Genomic DNA, 15,378 nt, shown 5'->3' on the forward strand with positions numbered 1-15,378 from the left:
AGGGATAGCTGGAGGGTGTGATATGGTGTTTGTCTTTTGTATCGCCAATTTATTGTTACTAAGAGCATGCAACAAGAGTGTCCAAAAATAGAAACTCCACACGTTGATTTTTTGTTCAATTCTTTTGAGGGATAAAACACATGTTCCCCAAGGCTTTATTTGATCTCGGGCGGTGGAATCTATTCTTGCCTAAACCTTCTCAATATGGCAGCACATCTGAAAACAGTGGATGTTTTTCCCAAACACACATAAGAATTCCTCCTTTACTCACTAAGCTGAGACAATAAGACACAAATAATTTAATTTTTAGTTACTATATCACACAAGAAATACACAATAGTCTAATTCATGTTTACATCACAGTTCCATTAACTATTTGGCTGTCAGAGGCTACATCCTTTCACAGATAATGCCACCAGACAAACTCAGCTTATTTAGAACTTCCAAAGATCCGATACTTTGATTTTGATTTGATTAGTGCGGCTGACAGTTGCTAACGTGTCCACACCAAAACACTGTTCTAGCAATGTTACACTGCAATCTTCAGGACTGTCCTCATCAGGACAACGCCTTGCATGACTACCTGCTTTGGCAGCAGTTCAACACTCCAGCATTCTTTTAATTGTTATGGCTGTAATTCACATAACTTCATGCTAAAATTTTATTTGTTTTATTGGTACTGTATTACTACCTAGTTTACATGAGAAGATAAATCAAAGAACTGTGGGAGGGAGGGAATTTTGAAAACTACTCCACATCATAGAAGATTAACTACTGTCCTATAAATACATGTCAAATCTTATTTTACTGGCGTAAATTTGGAGCAACTGATGATTTTATCTGAATTAATATGTTTGGTGGATGATAGAAGCAGGAGATGTGGACTTTATGCTTAATTGAGAATGAAGTTAGATGTGTCACAGGTATTTTTGGGGAGCATTTGCTCCAGTAATTGATGTATATTACTTATCAACCTAGTCTCTAAAGTCAGAACTGTAAGATATTTTCTCTTTCTTCCTGCTCTAGTTCTTAATGTAAGCATAGAAAACATGAATTTGGACTCAGAACCTTTAAGTTGGAGCACAACATGTGAAAGTGTTAAGAAAAAAGAGGAAACTGTGATTAATAAATAACTGAATTGGCATTTGGAGGTTTCATCACACTGAAATAATTGTTGCCTATTGCTGTGTTTAGCAGTTAAAAGAAACCATGGAAATCAACCGTTTGATTCTCAATTTCATACTGTGCCATACAATCAATTCTTTTTAGTCAGACTGTCTCTGGATTTACTTCTGAGCCATAGTAAAATGAGGAAGCTTTCATTAATCTTTCAGATGCTTCATATTAATGACAAGGCTCTTGCATGAACAATGTAACAGCAATTAAAAAGCCCATTAATCTGCATTACAGCTATTAAAGATGCATGTCATTAAAGGGTATGGAGTTTGATTCATTTTCGCACCCCCCCAAAAAATGGAGCAATTATGGTCTGGCAATGCACTTTGTCATCAAATTAGGTTGGGGTTTTCCAGCAAATGGCTTTGCAGCATTTAGCTCTTCTCCTGTTTTATTATTCATGACTGAAATGTGGAAGTCAAGACCTTTGAAATTACTTTACCTTCTTGTGGAGTGGAGATGTTCAATGCATGCAAGCTTTCAGTACAGCCAGCCAAAGTGCAAGCAGTTAGGGTTACAGCATAGTTTGTGAAGGGACGCAAGCCTGTCAATATGCCTGCAACAGAAGAAAGCAAGGTGTTGTGCATGTACAGCGTACAGACTGATTACATACATACACACGCAGAAGTAAAAAATTAAGGTTTTCTGTAACAGGCTTCCACTGTTACAGGTGGAAAAGAAAAATTGTTTTACAGTTTAATACCTCTTATGCCATGACTTAAATTTTGCAAAATAAATCAAGATTAAATGGTATTTTATTCCATCCTTAATACTAATGCTGCAGCTAAGTTTCTTTAGTTAGTCTTGAAGTACTATCTGTAAAAGTCATCATGAGGTGTGTATTTTAATTTAATAATGATAATAAAGGAGGTTTTTTCTTAATCCCTGCCCCACAAAGTTTTTTCAGTTATTCTTTTTTTCAAGGAATTTTCACTGTCTCGCAGAACAAAAATTTTTTTAATGCTTCCTCTCCAATGTTGTTCCTACTCATCCAAAACCTGAAATCTTTTTTGTATGAAACATCCCACTTGTGTTCCATTACTTCAGTAGTAGCATATAGACCACGTATTTGCTATACTACTACAGTAACATAATTCAGGTGACGCAGTACCCAAGGGTTTACAAGAGAAAGAGATTTGTAATCTTATGCTTTTTCAGGTCTTGCTTATGTTAGCAAAGGAAACTTGCTAGATTCCCACATATCGATCAGCTCCTTGTCATAGCAAATGCAAAAAAAAACCACTGCTTACCACTTCAGGAAGTTACAAATATTTTGAACTGCAATATACAGAAGGACTACATGGAAAAAAATGTGGTTTACAGTCATTTTCAGAAACATCAGCAGTGCCCATTTCAAAGTAGGTCTGACAATAAAGTAATACGGAATGAAAATGCAGCAGTATTTAAAAGAAGGCCAATTCATGTCAAGTTTTATTTCAAACCATGTTCTCACCTCAACTCTCACAGCTTTTAGTAAAATTAATGGGGTGTTTCATTAAAAAAAAATACAGCAAACTATGTTATTTCAGAACTGTCTGAGACTGGGATTTTGCAAAGCAGCTTCAAAACCAACAGAAACTCAGAAATGTAATTCTTGTGCAAATATTCCATAGTACAAGACTGAAAACTGCCTCAGAATTACATGTACACAAACAGATAGAAGAAATTAATCTTTATTACTCTTCATTGAGTTACCACATAGAATGCAACATAACTTGGGTTTCATTAAAAAAATGCCTTTTTTCCCCACATAGGCCCTTTATATTCACAAAAATGGCCTGGAGAAGTTAATGCTGAAAGGTAACAGTTACAGCATAAATATATTATTTTCTAAGTGGGTGATCAAAGTCTGTGAAAGTTTATATTGTGTTTACTAATAGGTATGTTCACATGGAAAATACGAGATTAGCTTTCACTGAATTAGTAATACTTGTGGTTTTTTTCTTGTAATTAATCCAAAAACTTCAAAGGTTGGCATTGCAATGATGTTTCAACTTGAATTCTGTGAGGCCCTGTTCTATTCATACACACAAAGAAATATTCAGAAGTAATCACATTTACTTCAGAGTAGTGTTAAACTAAAACCAGTTGATAGAATTCACTGATTTTTTTTATGTTTTCATTTTACAGATCCCCAATTAACAGTGGAAAGCTGTACTGGTATCTTACTATCTAACGTAAATGAGACAGGAAAGAAAAAGAATCTTGTGTCAGCCACACCTCAGGGAAATGTGCCTGTAATCTTCCTGTAATGGAAGGCAAATATTTTTAAGAGCATTCAAAAAGCAGAAAATAGGAAATAGTGATTTTCCTATCCCTGTAAAGCAGGATTATTACAATCTACAGTAACTTCTTCAGTACAGAAATTTCATCAGTCAAAAAAACATCTTTTTTGCATGAAACAATACAAAGTACTTATTTCCAGAACTTAGTGGGTTAAACACAGGAAAATATAAAAGTTACTTTTGGATTTACCCTCAGCAAATAAACAGATGCAGAAACCAAATCCTCTGACTCTGACATTTGCAAGTTGTCGGTCAAGAGGAGCACAGTATAGTGTATATGCCATCTCTATTCACTCTGCTGTGCTTTAGGAAGCAATTTAGTTTTATTTGTACGTTTAGCACTTGCAGCATTCTTCTCTTATGAAGCAGTGAATTAATGCTCCTTGCATTTCTTGATGGAAGACATTCTGTGGGGTCATCAATGGCTTCAGGCACTGAGAGCTACAGTAGCACATATCCAGAAAGATGCCCATAGCTGCGGAAGGTTTGGATTGGGCTGTTTGGTTTACTTCTGACAAAGTAAGGTTTTATATAAAGCACCTGCAGTGCAACAGAGTGTACATAGATAGGTTTGTGAAGGGCAGTGAGAATTTGGAAGAAAAACAAAACCAAAAACCCAAACAAATAAACCCTTTTGCAACAGAAGGCTTATGCTGAAAAAATTTATTCAGGAAAGGCAGCTACTTAAAAAATAATTTGTTCATTTCCTAATTAATGTTTTTCCTTCACATGTACTCTTGCACTATTTTCTTTCAACAAAGAAACAGATGTGCTTCACAGGTAGGCAATAGAAAGTGCACAGATTTTATTTACATACTTCAGCAAACTACTTTTTTCTCAGCTGCCAACCTATCTGTTTGGCCAGCATCCACTGTAATCTGTTCTCCTTCATTATGTTAATCTGTGGGCGGAAAGATTTCTGTCATCTTCAAATCGCTTGTACAGCAATGGTAAACACCTTGGCCTGTCTGTAATTGGACAGGTGTCTGCATTGGTGTCACCCGGCTTTTAATTCAATTAAAGAACTGGCTGCTCTGCTCTCATTACCCACTCATTTCCTCTGCACTTTTAGTCAGCCAGTGAAATTTACACTCAGTGCTTGACTATCTCAGAGTACAAAGTCAGCAGTCCCATAGCAAAGATCATCACTGATACACGTGAATTAATTTATAGCACAGCAAAATACATTTTGCAATTAAAAATAGCCTACGATCCAATGGAGTTGGTTGGCAGCTTTAAAAAAACTTTCCCTAACTCCTCAACTGTCACACACTTAGACAGGCATCTCTTGTTTATACCCAATAATTGCTGATCTGATAAAAGTCCATCAGGCTTTCCAAGATGGGATGCTAACAAAGCAAAATTTGGCCACAACCGTACTTGCATATGTTCTATTAATGTTAACAGCAGAGAGGTAGATAAATTGTCACTTTGACCAGGAGATAGAATTAGAGGCATCATCAATATTGAAAAAGAGGGTCAGCCTCCCACATTTGGGATATGAGTCCCATTCATTCAGCCTGCCACTACAGAGCAGCTGAATCCATCTAGACTTAAAATTTACATCATAGACTACGTTCCAAGCCTTAAAATCCACATGGGGAATCTCTGACGGTAAATCATTCTAACACACCACTCCTATCTGCCCACTCAAAGAACCTTTGGAAATAAATTAAAGTTCTAACACAGACATTTTGACACAGTGACCCCATGAAACTGAATAATGTCATTTGTTAAATATGAATGTAAAGTTAACAGTCTAAAAGAGTGATCTGGAATCACACCTAGAACATTAAGCCCACTTTATATGCAAAACTAGTATTTAATTTTCTATACTTTTATTTAAATGATCTTTAATTATTTGCAATATTTAAAGTTGAGGTTTAGAGTTGTGACAGAGAAAACGCTATGTTCATTCTTGCAGATAAGAGATAAAAACATTGACATGGACAGTAGTAAAGGGTCAACAATGAATTTATGGTAAAATGGATGCGAGGACTAGTCAGTTAGTTGCATCTTTATATCCACTCCATTCATCATTCTAACGCATACAGTATATAAGATAAAATATCCAGCTTCTTCCTTTCAATTCTCCATAAAACAGACATTTCTTTTGTTCAGTGCATCTAAAAGGGAGTTCTCATATATTTAGGTAGCTCAGCCAGATTCCGCAATATTCTGGCAGATTTTGAGTGGAAAAGTAGTACTTCTCATCAAGGAAAAAAATGGTTTTACCACTAAGGTATGAAGGCTAATATTATGTTCACAAACACTGAAAAATAGATTCAAAGGCAATTATAGTATTTTAGCAATTTCCTCCTCCAGTAAAAAGACTTTTATGAAAGCAGCTGCTTCACTATTTCAATCTACCATCCTGTTTTTTTCAGAAAGAAGCTTCAAAACACCACCAAGTCTTCAGAGGTGAAGAGACACACTTGCTTATGGTAACTTATAAGCTTTTACTCTGCATAATTAATTGGTTAAACAAATATAAATTGAGTTGAAGTTTTTAAAATACATTTGTTGAAGGAGCCTGCCCATAAAAACAAAACTAATCCCACTCACCCACACAGAAAAGCTACTTAATCTTACAGATGTAACACAAATACTAGAGTTCTTTCCTCACTTCCACAAAAAAATGCACTCAACTAAGACAGCGGAAAATGACAATTTTGCAAGGCTAGTTCAATAAATTTTTTTTTCAGGTATTATTTACTAATTTTAATCATAACCAGGCACTACTTTCATACGCAGCCTAAAATCTCAGCTCTGCTACTGAATATTAAGGTACCCAAAGTCAATCACAGAGCTTACGCACACAAATTCCATTTGTTTCACAAGCTGAGTGTATTTTTTGCCAAAGGGACTTTTCCTTGCCAGATTTTTTCATTGGTTGCTCCCTAACACTCTACTTCAAAAGGACCTATTTTGAAATACACATATTCCAATTGAAAGAACACTTGACCTTACAGATTTACCTCAAAACTTGTTTAAGCTCTTAAAAAAAATATAAAATACCAAATCTCCCCTCCCCAAACCTAAAGACTATTTAGCCAATTTGAATGCCTGAGGTCTTACAGCATCTGTCTAACAAAGTCACTTGTGTGTCGAGATGCATCATTGCCACAGTACACTTACTCACAGTCCACTGACCAGAAAAGGAAGTCCTCAGCTGACTTTGTGTTTATGACAGATTGTAGCAAAACTGTTTAAGTACATGTATCTTCTAAATACACATTTCTGGACTGAAAGCTTGCGCACATCAATCTGTTGCACACATCTGCATTCTTAAAGCATCTTCTACCATACTACCATAAGTATAGCACGTGTCGTGAAATTCTGAAGAATTATTGAACAATGGGGCACCTGTTCCAACTCTTTGGCTTATAAGAACAAAAAAAGATTTATTTTAGCTACAGAATTTCAGTGGCTTAGAAGACCTTTTTTTTTCCCCGCAATAGAAAAATTTCATAACAAACCATACATAAACTCCACTGATCCTGAAGATGCAATTCAGGCTGCAGTGGTTCAAGGAAGCCTGTTACATTCCCCATAACACAGGGCAACTCTCTAGCCGATTCAATTTGTGGAAAACATTAGCCCAACAGTCCAATTTTGCACCAAGAGTTAATTAACCACAGAGAATATAGGTTCTGTAATATCTACCACTATGTTACTTTTGATTCTTCCACAAAACTTTGTCATTATTCATTTTCTGCAGGATTTTGGTTTAAAATTTGGATTTTTAATTTAAAATATTAAATTCTAAAAGTTTGCAGAAAGAGAATGACAACTTTTTTGCAAATTTTTTAGTATGTCTATAAAAAAACCATATTAATAATCACTTCTGTCCTCACAAACATTAAGAAGTTGATTTCTTTTTATTAATAAAGTATTTGTATGTAGCTAACAGTTGATGTAATTTTGATAAAATGTTCAGGTTTATTTAATCAGACAATTTACATTTCATATGAATAAATTTATACAACAGCATTGGACTGTAAACAATATTAATTTAGGTCTAAACTCAATCAAGTTAGAACCTTAATATTTCAGAATTTTAATATCATTTATGTTTTATAATGCATATATTGAAAAATAGGCTGTTGGTCTGCTAAACCAGCTAAATGAAAGGAGGTACGAACCTGCATTCTGCCACTGATTTAGAGTCATTAGGAGGCTCAAGCACCACTTGACAGCTCAGAGAAACGTAATGTGCATAGACAGATCTATTGGCTACCCTACGCTGCATTAGTGGCCACAGTCACAGATGCAAGCAGGGGCTGAGGTGCAGCTTCTGGTGCGCTCCCTTCAGCTCCCCCCACTAAGAGAGATGTGCATATGGGTCAAAGAGAGACCATATACCCTTAAGACACCCACAGGGACAAAACAGGCCAACAACGAGCATGGCAGCCCTAATAGTTACATGGGGCTCAGTACACGATACTCCTTTGTGGGGGAAGGATGCATACAGCTTCCCACATCTCACACCCTGTGGCATGGCACGGTGAAGGAAATACCATCGTTCTTCCAGCTATGGGAAACATTTAGGTGTTTTCCGTCACCCATCTCTGCTTCTGAGCAAAGGTTACTTCTACAAAATTAGGATAAAGAGAAATAGTTTACCTGAAAACAACAACCATTCTTGCATTTAAGTGTAGTTCAAACACCTGACAAAGCAGCTCTTGAAAACCATATTTTCAATACAAAGTTTCAGCTTTTATTACTTTAAACCTCTGTCAGATTTTAGTTGTTAGTAAATGTAAGCTAAACATATCAAACCTGGTTGGTATGTTGTGACTCTTTGTACCTACATTAAAAGTTTTAGAACATTAGAAATTTGTCTCAACTTGTAGTAGGGATCTGGGATCTCCTAGTGCTCTGGCCCTGCAGATATTTACATTAGTTGGTTTGCAATCCAAGTGTAAAATATTTGCACCAAGAGCTTTCAAGTAATTTCAAGTGCATGAAAGTAACACCCAAGTTACTAGTTTTGCGTGGCAAACTACCTGGTTGTGGCAAATTGCTTAGAGGCTCCATGTAGATCAGAGGACCCCTCAGAACAAAACGTTTCCCAAGAGCCACCCCAGGCAGCAAGCTCTCATGTTGGGCTCACCTTGTGACATGGCCACCCTTGGCTCCTGGCCTGAGGGGAGCAGCCGGCCCCTGCTGCCCCCTGGCCTTGCACGGTGGGGCCTGGGCCCGGGACTGCTCCCCACCAGCTGGAGGTGGCTGTCAGCGTGCAGAGGCTGGTGGTAGAGCCACAGGCTGCTTTGGCAGTGCCTGCTGGGGCCCGGCAGGGCTCTCCCTGGGAGGGAGCACCCCCCAGCCGGCAGCATTTCCCTGAGCACGGGCACCTGCCCGCCCGGCCATGCGTTCCCCCGGCCCCTCCATCCCTGGCAGGAAGCCCCGGCGCCTCTTCTGAGGGGCTCCCGAGCTAGCGTGCTTTCAGAGCAGAGGTGCAGCCCAGCCACTTTGATTAACCGTATTAAATCATTAAATTAACTTTTCCTGAGATATTCATCTGCTGACAATAAAAAGACTAAAAGGTGAAAAGTAATTATAAATATGTGTCGAGGGAAGGAGGGAATGGTGACTGTGAGCATTCAGAGGGGAAGCCGTTGACAATTTCCTCGTTATCGTATGTGCAGCCACGACTGCAGCTGCAGTGACACAGGCAGGATGAATTGCAAAAAGCCATACAAAACTGGAAGAGAAATCTGTAAGAGGAATAGCAAATGTCTGTGAATTCTTTTGCAGAATATTATATTGAAGTATTATTTACAGGTTGCACAAGTGTTCTTCACTGCCCATAATTGGGAGCTAGTAAAAGTTAAAGGCTGGTCAGGCTCCTAAATTCTACAATGAGAGCGATCTGAATTATAAAATATTTTTCTCATATGTGCTTGACAAGAGACATGTCAGAGCACTGTGATTAGTGCCACAAAATCCAGTCTGGTTAGAGGCAAGACAGCTGTGTACCCCAGGGGTTGATTGTGGGGCCAATACTGTTCAATCATCATTAATGACCTTGACGATGGGGGAAGTGCACGCCCTCCGCAGGTTTGTGGATGATACAGAAGGGCCACTAAGATGGTAAAGGGACCAAAGCATGTCTCTTATGAAGAGAGACTGTGAGAGCTGGGACTGATCAGCTCAGAAAAGAGAAGGCTCAGGGTGATCTATCAATGTGGATAAATACCTGATGAGAGGGAACAAAGAAGCAGCCGCCAAACTCTTCTTAGTAGAGCCCAGTGATAGGGCAAGAGTCAATGAGCACAAACTGAAATGCATGAAGTTCCACCTGAACACAAGAAACTACTTTTTTTGCTGCAAGGGTGGTCAAACACCGGAACAGGCTTCCCAAAGAGGAGTATCTTCACCTCTGGAGAAATTCAAAGCTTGACTGGATATGCCCCTGGGGAACTTGTGCCAGCAGACCTTGCTTGAGCTGAGGGAATGGACTAGATAATCTCAAGAGGTTCTTTCCAACCCAAATGATCCTGTGACTCTGTGATATTCTGGATTTCACAGGAAAGTACAAGCAAGAGATGCTCACAAACAGTTCTGAAATGCTGTGTTGTAAAGCTTCTTTCATTTATTTAAATACTAATTCCAACTTAAATTCCAAATTTTTATGCCACCATGTGGAATGCACTGTAATACAGAGGAAAGCAACACAGCCTTCAGAATGTTTCTGAGGTTTTGTTTGGGGGTTTTTTGTTTGTTTGTTGGGGTTTTTGATGTGATGACCCTGTACTTCCTTTATTACTCTGCTGAGTGTGACTGCCTGTATCCAAAGTGTATCAATGTTATTACATGCTTCTTTGAAGGCAAGATGGGCTACACAGTATTCCTTGAACCCCCCAAATTTACACTCTAATTTTATACTCTTATCCTAGAATACAGATCTTGAGCACCATGTTGAAATACATTACCTTATACAATAAACTCCTGGTTCAACAGTCAGCACCTCATTTTAAGGATTTTAATTTGAATATACATTTATTGGATTACAGCAAAACAACCCCCACATTTTCACATTTTGAAGATTGCAGGGGTCAGTATTTGAAGGATTTTGGTTACTGACTCCTTAGAAACAGGCATTTGAGACTGGGATAATGCTCATTTAAAGACCTATTTAATACTCATCTCCGCTTTTCTTCTTGACAAGGGTAAAACAGTTTCTTCTGAATTTGACACACACAGAGGACAGCCTTCTGGGAAATGGGTAATGCTACTAATAATTTTTTGTTGCTGTGCTCCAGTTATGACTCAGGACCCTATTGCACAGAACAGATCATGGTAATTGTTCAAAAGTATGTACAGTCTAAGTATAAAACAAAACACAACAGATGGGTATAAAAAAGTACAAGGAAAATAGTAGGATAAAGAGGGTTGTCAGTGCCCTCAGATGTATTTGCAAGCAGAAGATTAAGTGGTGCCTAGGCTTAACAGTGAACGAAAACTTGAATGAGGGAGTGGAAAAATAGCAGAGTTGCTTCATCAGCAGTCCCACCAAGAGCTGTGGCACTTTCCTCTCTGCTGTTGCATTAGCAATCCTGGCTGTGAGGGTTACTGTAGCATCTTCTCATGGAATTCAACAAAATAATTTTGAAAGAAATTTCCCTGAAATTAGGGAGAAAATAAGTAAAATTTACTTTCTCAGCAAACTCAAAGGAAAAGTAGGCAAAGACAGTCTTCTGGTGGGGTTCTGTGTTTATGTTAACTTTTGATTAACCAGGAAAGATCATTCATCAGGTAAAGCCACACATTTTCTTGGAAGTCTCACATTTGTGGGTAACCATTTCTCAATGTCCACAGAATAGTCCACCTGTGTAGGCTTCACGGAAATCAGTGGGATGAAGGTAAAATAATTTCAAGATCAGTGATGGAATTTTTCACTTCTCAGCCCTGACATCACCATGAGAACATGAATTACTTATTTCATACAACGCCAAAATTGGAAAATACGTAACTAAATGATTGTGCAGCAGATAAAAACAACAAAAGGAAGCACTCCTTACACACAAAACTGAATTGGAAAACTTACTGTCATTGCAGAAGCCAAAGACATAAATGCATTGAAAAAAGAAAAGCAATTCTACCACAGACCATTAAGTGTGATGGTCCAGATGCAACTTTCAGCCTAGGAATTCCACAAACTACAAGATGATTTTTTATTAACAGGAAGACTCACTCGACACATCACATCTCTTACTTTTTTCCCCCCTAAACATCTAGAATCTGACATTGTCAGAGAGGTCAGTGGTTAAATACAGGTATTCTTCAGTTCTTAGGGTCATTTTATTTTGCAGTATTCAACAGCTATCTGCTATAATAGACTAAAAAACGGGGATATGTTTACTGTCTCTATTTAATAAAAAAAGAAAGCCTTACTCTTCTGCCTCCTGAAAGCTGCATGCAGATAAACTCTTACCTGTCCAGCCTGGCATAGACTTTTTCATAACCCTGACACATAATCATGGCACAATGCCAACAAATTTAAAGAAAATTTTGGTTCTATCCATCAGCTGTGAATAAGCTATCTAAACCATATGCTTCTACTATTTAATTTACAGTAATAGAATTGGTATTGCTTTACAGCACATATAAAGACTATTCAAATAAACAAGTTCGTCAAATAATTCACAGTAAGAATAGAAAACCCATGCAAGTCTTGGTACTGTAAGCCCATTACTTCACAAACAGCCAAGAAATTTCAAACTGAAGAAAATAAAATCTATGCATGTTTGCTTTTGGAAATGTGTACATATGTTATGGCAGAGAAACAATGCAGAACATATATGCTTGTGTAAAAATACTAAGCATATGTTTACCTGGTCTTCAGGAAAGCAGCAATAATATACTGCCTGAGGGTTAAGGCACTTTAAGACTACTAGAGTGCCCAAAGCTGAGCCAAACCATCAGCTTTGATCATTATGTCAAAAGCACTTTTTAAATTGTTATTAATTATATAATTAATTTTAGAGATTATATAAACAAATCTATTGGTCACATTTTGTTACAATTAAAGTAAGATTTTGTACTATTGCCCCATTTAGTCATCACATAACAATATAGATTGTTGACTGTAAGGTGCTCCCTTGCCAGGCAACTTCACAGCAGCCAGCAAAGGCAGTCTGTTAACAGAGAGCAGAAAGCCAGACACACTATCCTGACAAGAAAAGAGGTCCCAAAATGTTCTCTACGTAGCAGAAAGAGTGCAGCATTTCCTCCTGAAAACATCTGCCTCCTATGGATAAAATTATCTAGACTCCAGGAAATACCTCATGTGCAATGGTTCCTGTAGCTCCTGTCCACAACCCACAGCTCAGCAGTGACCAAACCCCTTAAGCCCAAGGCCCCGAATTCCTTCATACCGTAACAACCCGCCTCCACATCCCAGTGGTATCAACCAAAGCATCTGATCAACATAAATGCATGCAAGTTCCCACTGAAATCAGTTAGGTTTATACGATTTAGGCCAGTATATCAAGTGCGTTCATATATCAGGTCAAATAGTATCTTGGGACCCATATTTAGAGTTAATTTAGGTTAAATGGACATAAGAATGGGGAAGGAAAAAAATTTAAACATGTATACTAAGCAAAAACAAACAGAAAAGCATTTGCCTCCCCAAAATCATCAACAGAGTGGGAAGGCATAACTTAAATAATTTTTTTATCATCTGCATTGCATCTTAATTTCTATTGTTCTTTGAAGTCAGTAGATTGCTATGTATGTGGATGCTGACACAAATACTACCCTTCCAAACATTACCTATGCTGCGTATACACAAAAGTAGACAAGTAATGTTTTACAGCTCAAAAAAAGGAGGTTATAAACACCCCATGTTATTAGATGTGCCTAAAAAATTGATACTTAACAACATTTACCTGTGACCATACTAGTGTCAGCAAGCTCAGCACTAGTGATGGGTATGTTGGGACCATCCTCTTCGTATGCTTTCAAAATGTACTTCTCAATTACACCTATGACCCCAGCAGGTTTGTTCCAGGTGACCTCAATGCTGTAACCATTTATACTGTGAACTCTTGAGGGAGTTGGCACATTTTGTGGAACTGTAGAAGGATAAAATAGAAAATAGAGAAAATGGCAGTTCTAAGGAGACTATTGCCCCTATTCTTCACTTTTAATGGCCGCAGTAAATCAGACTCAACCATTAGCATAAATACAATTTATTAGAGTTGTAATTTTCAGCATTGATTTAATATGACTGCACATCTTGAGCTGTTCAGTTTAAGCTATATTTCAAAACCATCAAAACCCCATCTACATAACAGTCCTCCTTAACTTGTTGTGATTTTCCGAAAACATTTAATGTATCAAACATATTTAAGCATCACTCACAAAGAGAGGAGGTGGATTGTATGTAGCTAAGAAGTTCAGGCTTTATAAGCATACATCTGAAGGAAGCAAGATAGCATTGCAGCAGAGAAGGGGTTGATATTTATCTGTTGGATATCTAAGCCACAGAATGCCAACAGCTATGAAACATTTTTAGAAATGTGCATTCTCATTCACAAAAGTACTTCAAAAAATTCAAGCTCTTCCATTTACTTTCATATTTCCACAATGCCATACAACTGTCTCAAGGCAAGGCAGAGATTTGTTAGGCCTTTTTGCAAAATCCTTGGCTTCTGATCATTTCATTTTATAAAAAGAAAAACAAAGGGGGGAAAGAAAGGAAAATGAAGATGTTTAAAAGCAACTGGAAAGCCAAGCTCGTATATGCATACAGTTGCTAATAAAAAAAAAAAAACCAACCCAAAACCATCCCATTTCCCATAACCTTTAACTATTTATTAGATATTACTATACCAAGTAAAGGTCTGGCCAGTAACAACTTCATCACAGATGACTGCACAAGGGATGCAGAGGAAAGGCCCAAGGAACACTATGGCAGGATGATGGATGATGAGTTTGCTGTAAATGCGTGTGGACTCCCTAGCCCTGCTGATGATCATTCACTTTTCTCACCATCAAATAACCTATTTTTTTGTAATTTGATTGTTTAGTTTCATTAAATATGAATGCAGCCTTGTTTTTTATAAGAAGGGTACCAGAATGGAAAGTATAAAACCTGGAAGTTGTGATTCTTGTGTAAAGTAAGAACGTGGTACTCTAGGAAATCTTCAGTTACTACAGTAATACATTGATTTTATTAGTTCTGAAGTGTATCGCAGGGCAAGATAAGGTACTGTATAGCAGATGGTCTTCTCATAAGGGACATAACAAAACCAACTCAAAAATAATTAAATAGCGCAATTATTCTCCAGCCCTGGGGAACATGGGCTGGGCTGTGGTCAGCTTGCAAACAAATTTATGGTAAACCTTGCAGTTGCCAGACAGTTGATATGAAAGTATGCAGGTATTTTCTCTCTTCTGGGCAGTACAAAACAATGACTGTAAGTTGTATAAGAATTCATCTGCAAGTCCAATATTTACACAGTTATTGTATATTTTTTTTAAGATCATACATCAAATATCCTGCAACAAAAGAACTCTCTGGAATGCAATTAGGCTTCAATTTACAGAAGAGGGAAAGTCAGTTAAATAAAATATGCAGAAGTGTAAATCTTCAAAAATTTGCTGGCTCAATAAAGTTTGCAAAAACATTGAACAGAAGAGGAAAGGTCCTTTAAATTTTCTTCATAAAAATACGTGAAAATTTTGATCTTTAAGGCTCAGCGGGTATTATGTTCCTACTTCGAAACCTTTTCCACAAGTCACACACTGCTTTTCTAGTAAATATTGCCACATTTTCACACTCAATCTATGGACTTCTCGTTAAAGGAATCCTCATTTAGCAGCACTGAGCAGCACACACATGTGCAGGTAATACAGAGAAAAACTTTCACAAGAACATTTTCTCCCTAGCAACTGTATGGCC

General features: G+C 37.6%; 1 protein-coding gene across 1 annotated transcript in view; it reads right to left on the bottom strand.

The window, feature by feature from the left end:
• The window catches only part of USH2A (usherin), a 390,339-nt gene that overhangs the window by 215,533 nt on the left and 159,428 nt on the right, over positions 1-15,378 (bottom strand). Inside the window, exons 29-30 of the mRNA XM_055725922.1 lie at positions 13,361-13,546; positions 1,619-1,732 (exon numbers count right to left, since the gene is read on the bottom strand). Of these exons, the coding sequence (XP_055581897.1) occupies positions 1,619-1,732; positions 13,361-13,546 (300 nt within the window). The remainder of the gene's footprint in view (positions 1-1,618; positions 1,733-13,360; positions 13,547-15,378) is intronic.

This window comes from Falco cherrug, chromosome 13 (assembly GCF_023634085.1).
Source record: "Falco cherrug isolate bFalChe1 chromosome 13, bFalChe1.pri, whole genome shotgun sequence".
NCBI classification, from domain to species: domain Eukaryota; kingdom Metazoa; phylum Chordata; class Aves; order Falconiformes; family Falconidae; genus Falco; species Falco cherrug.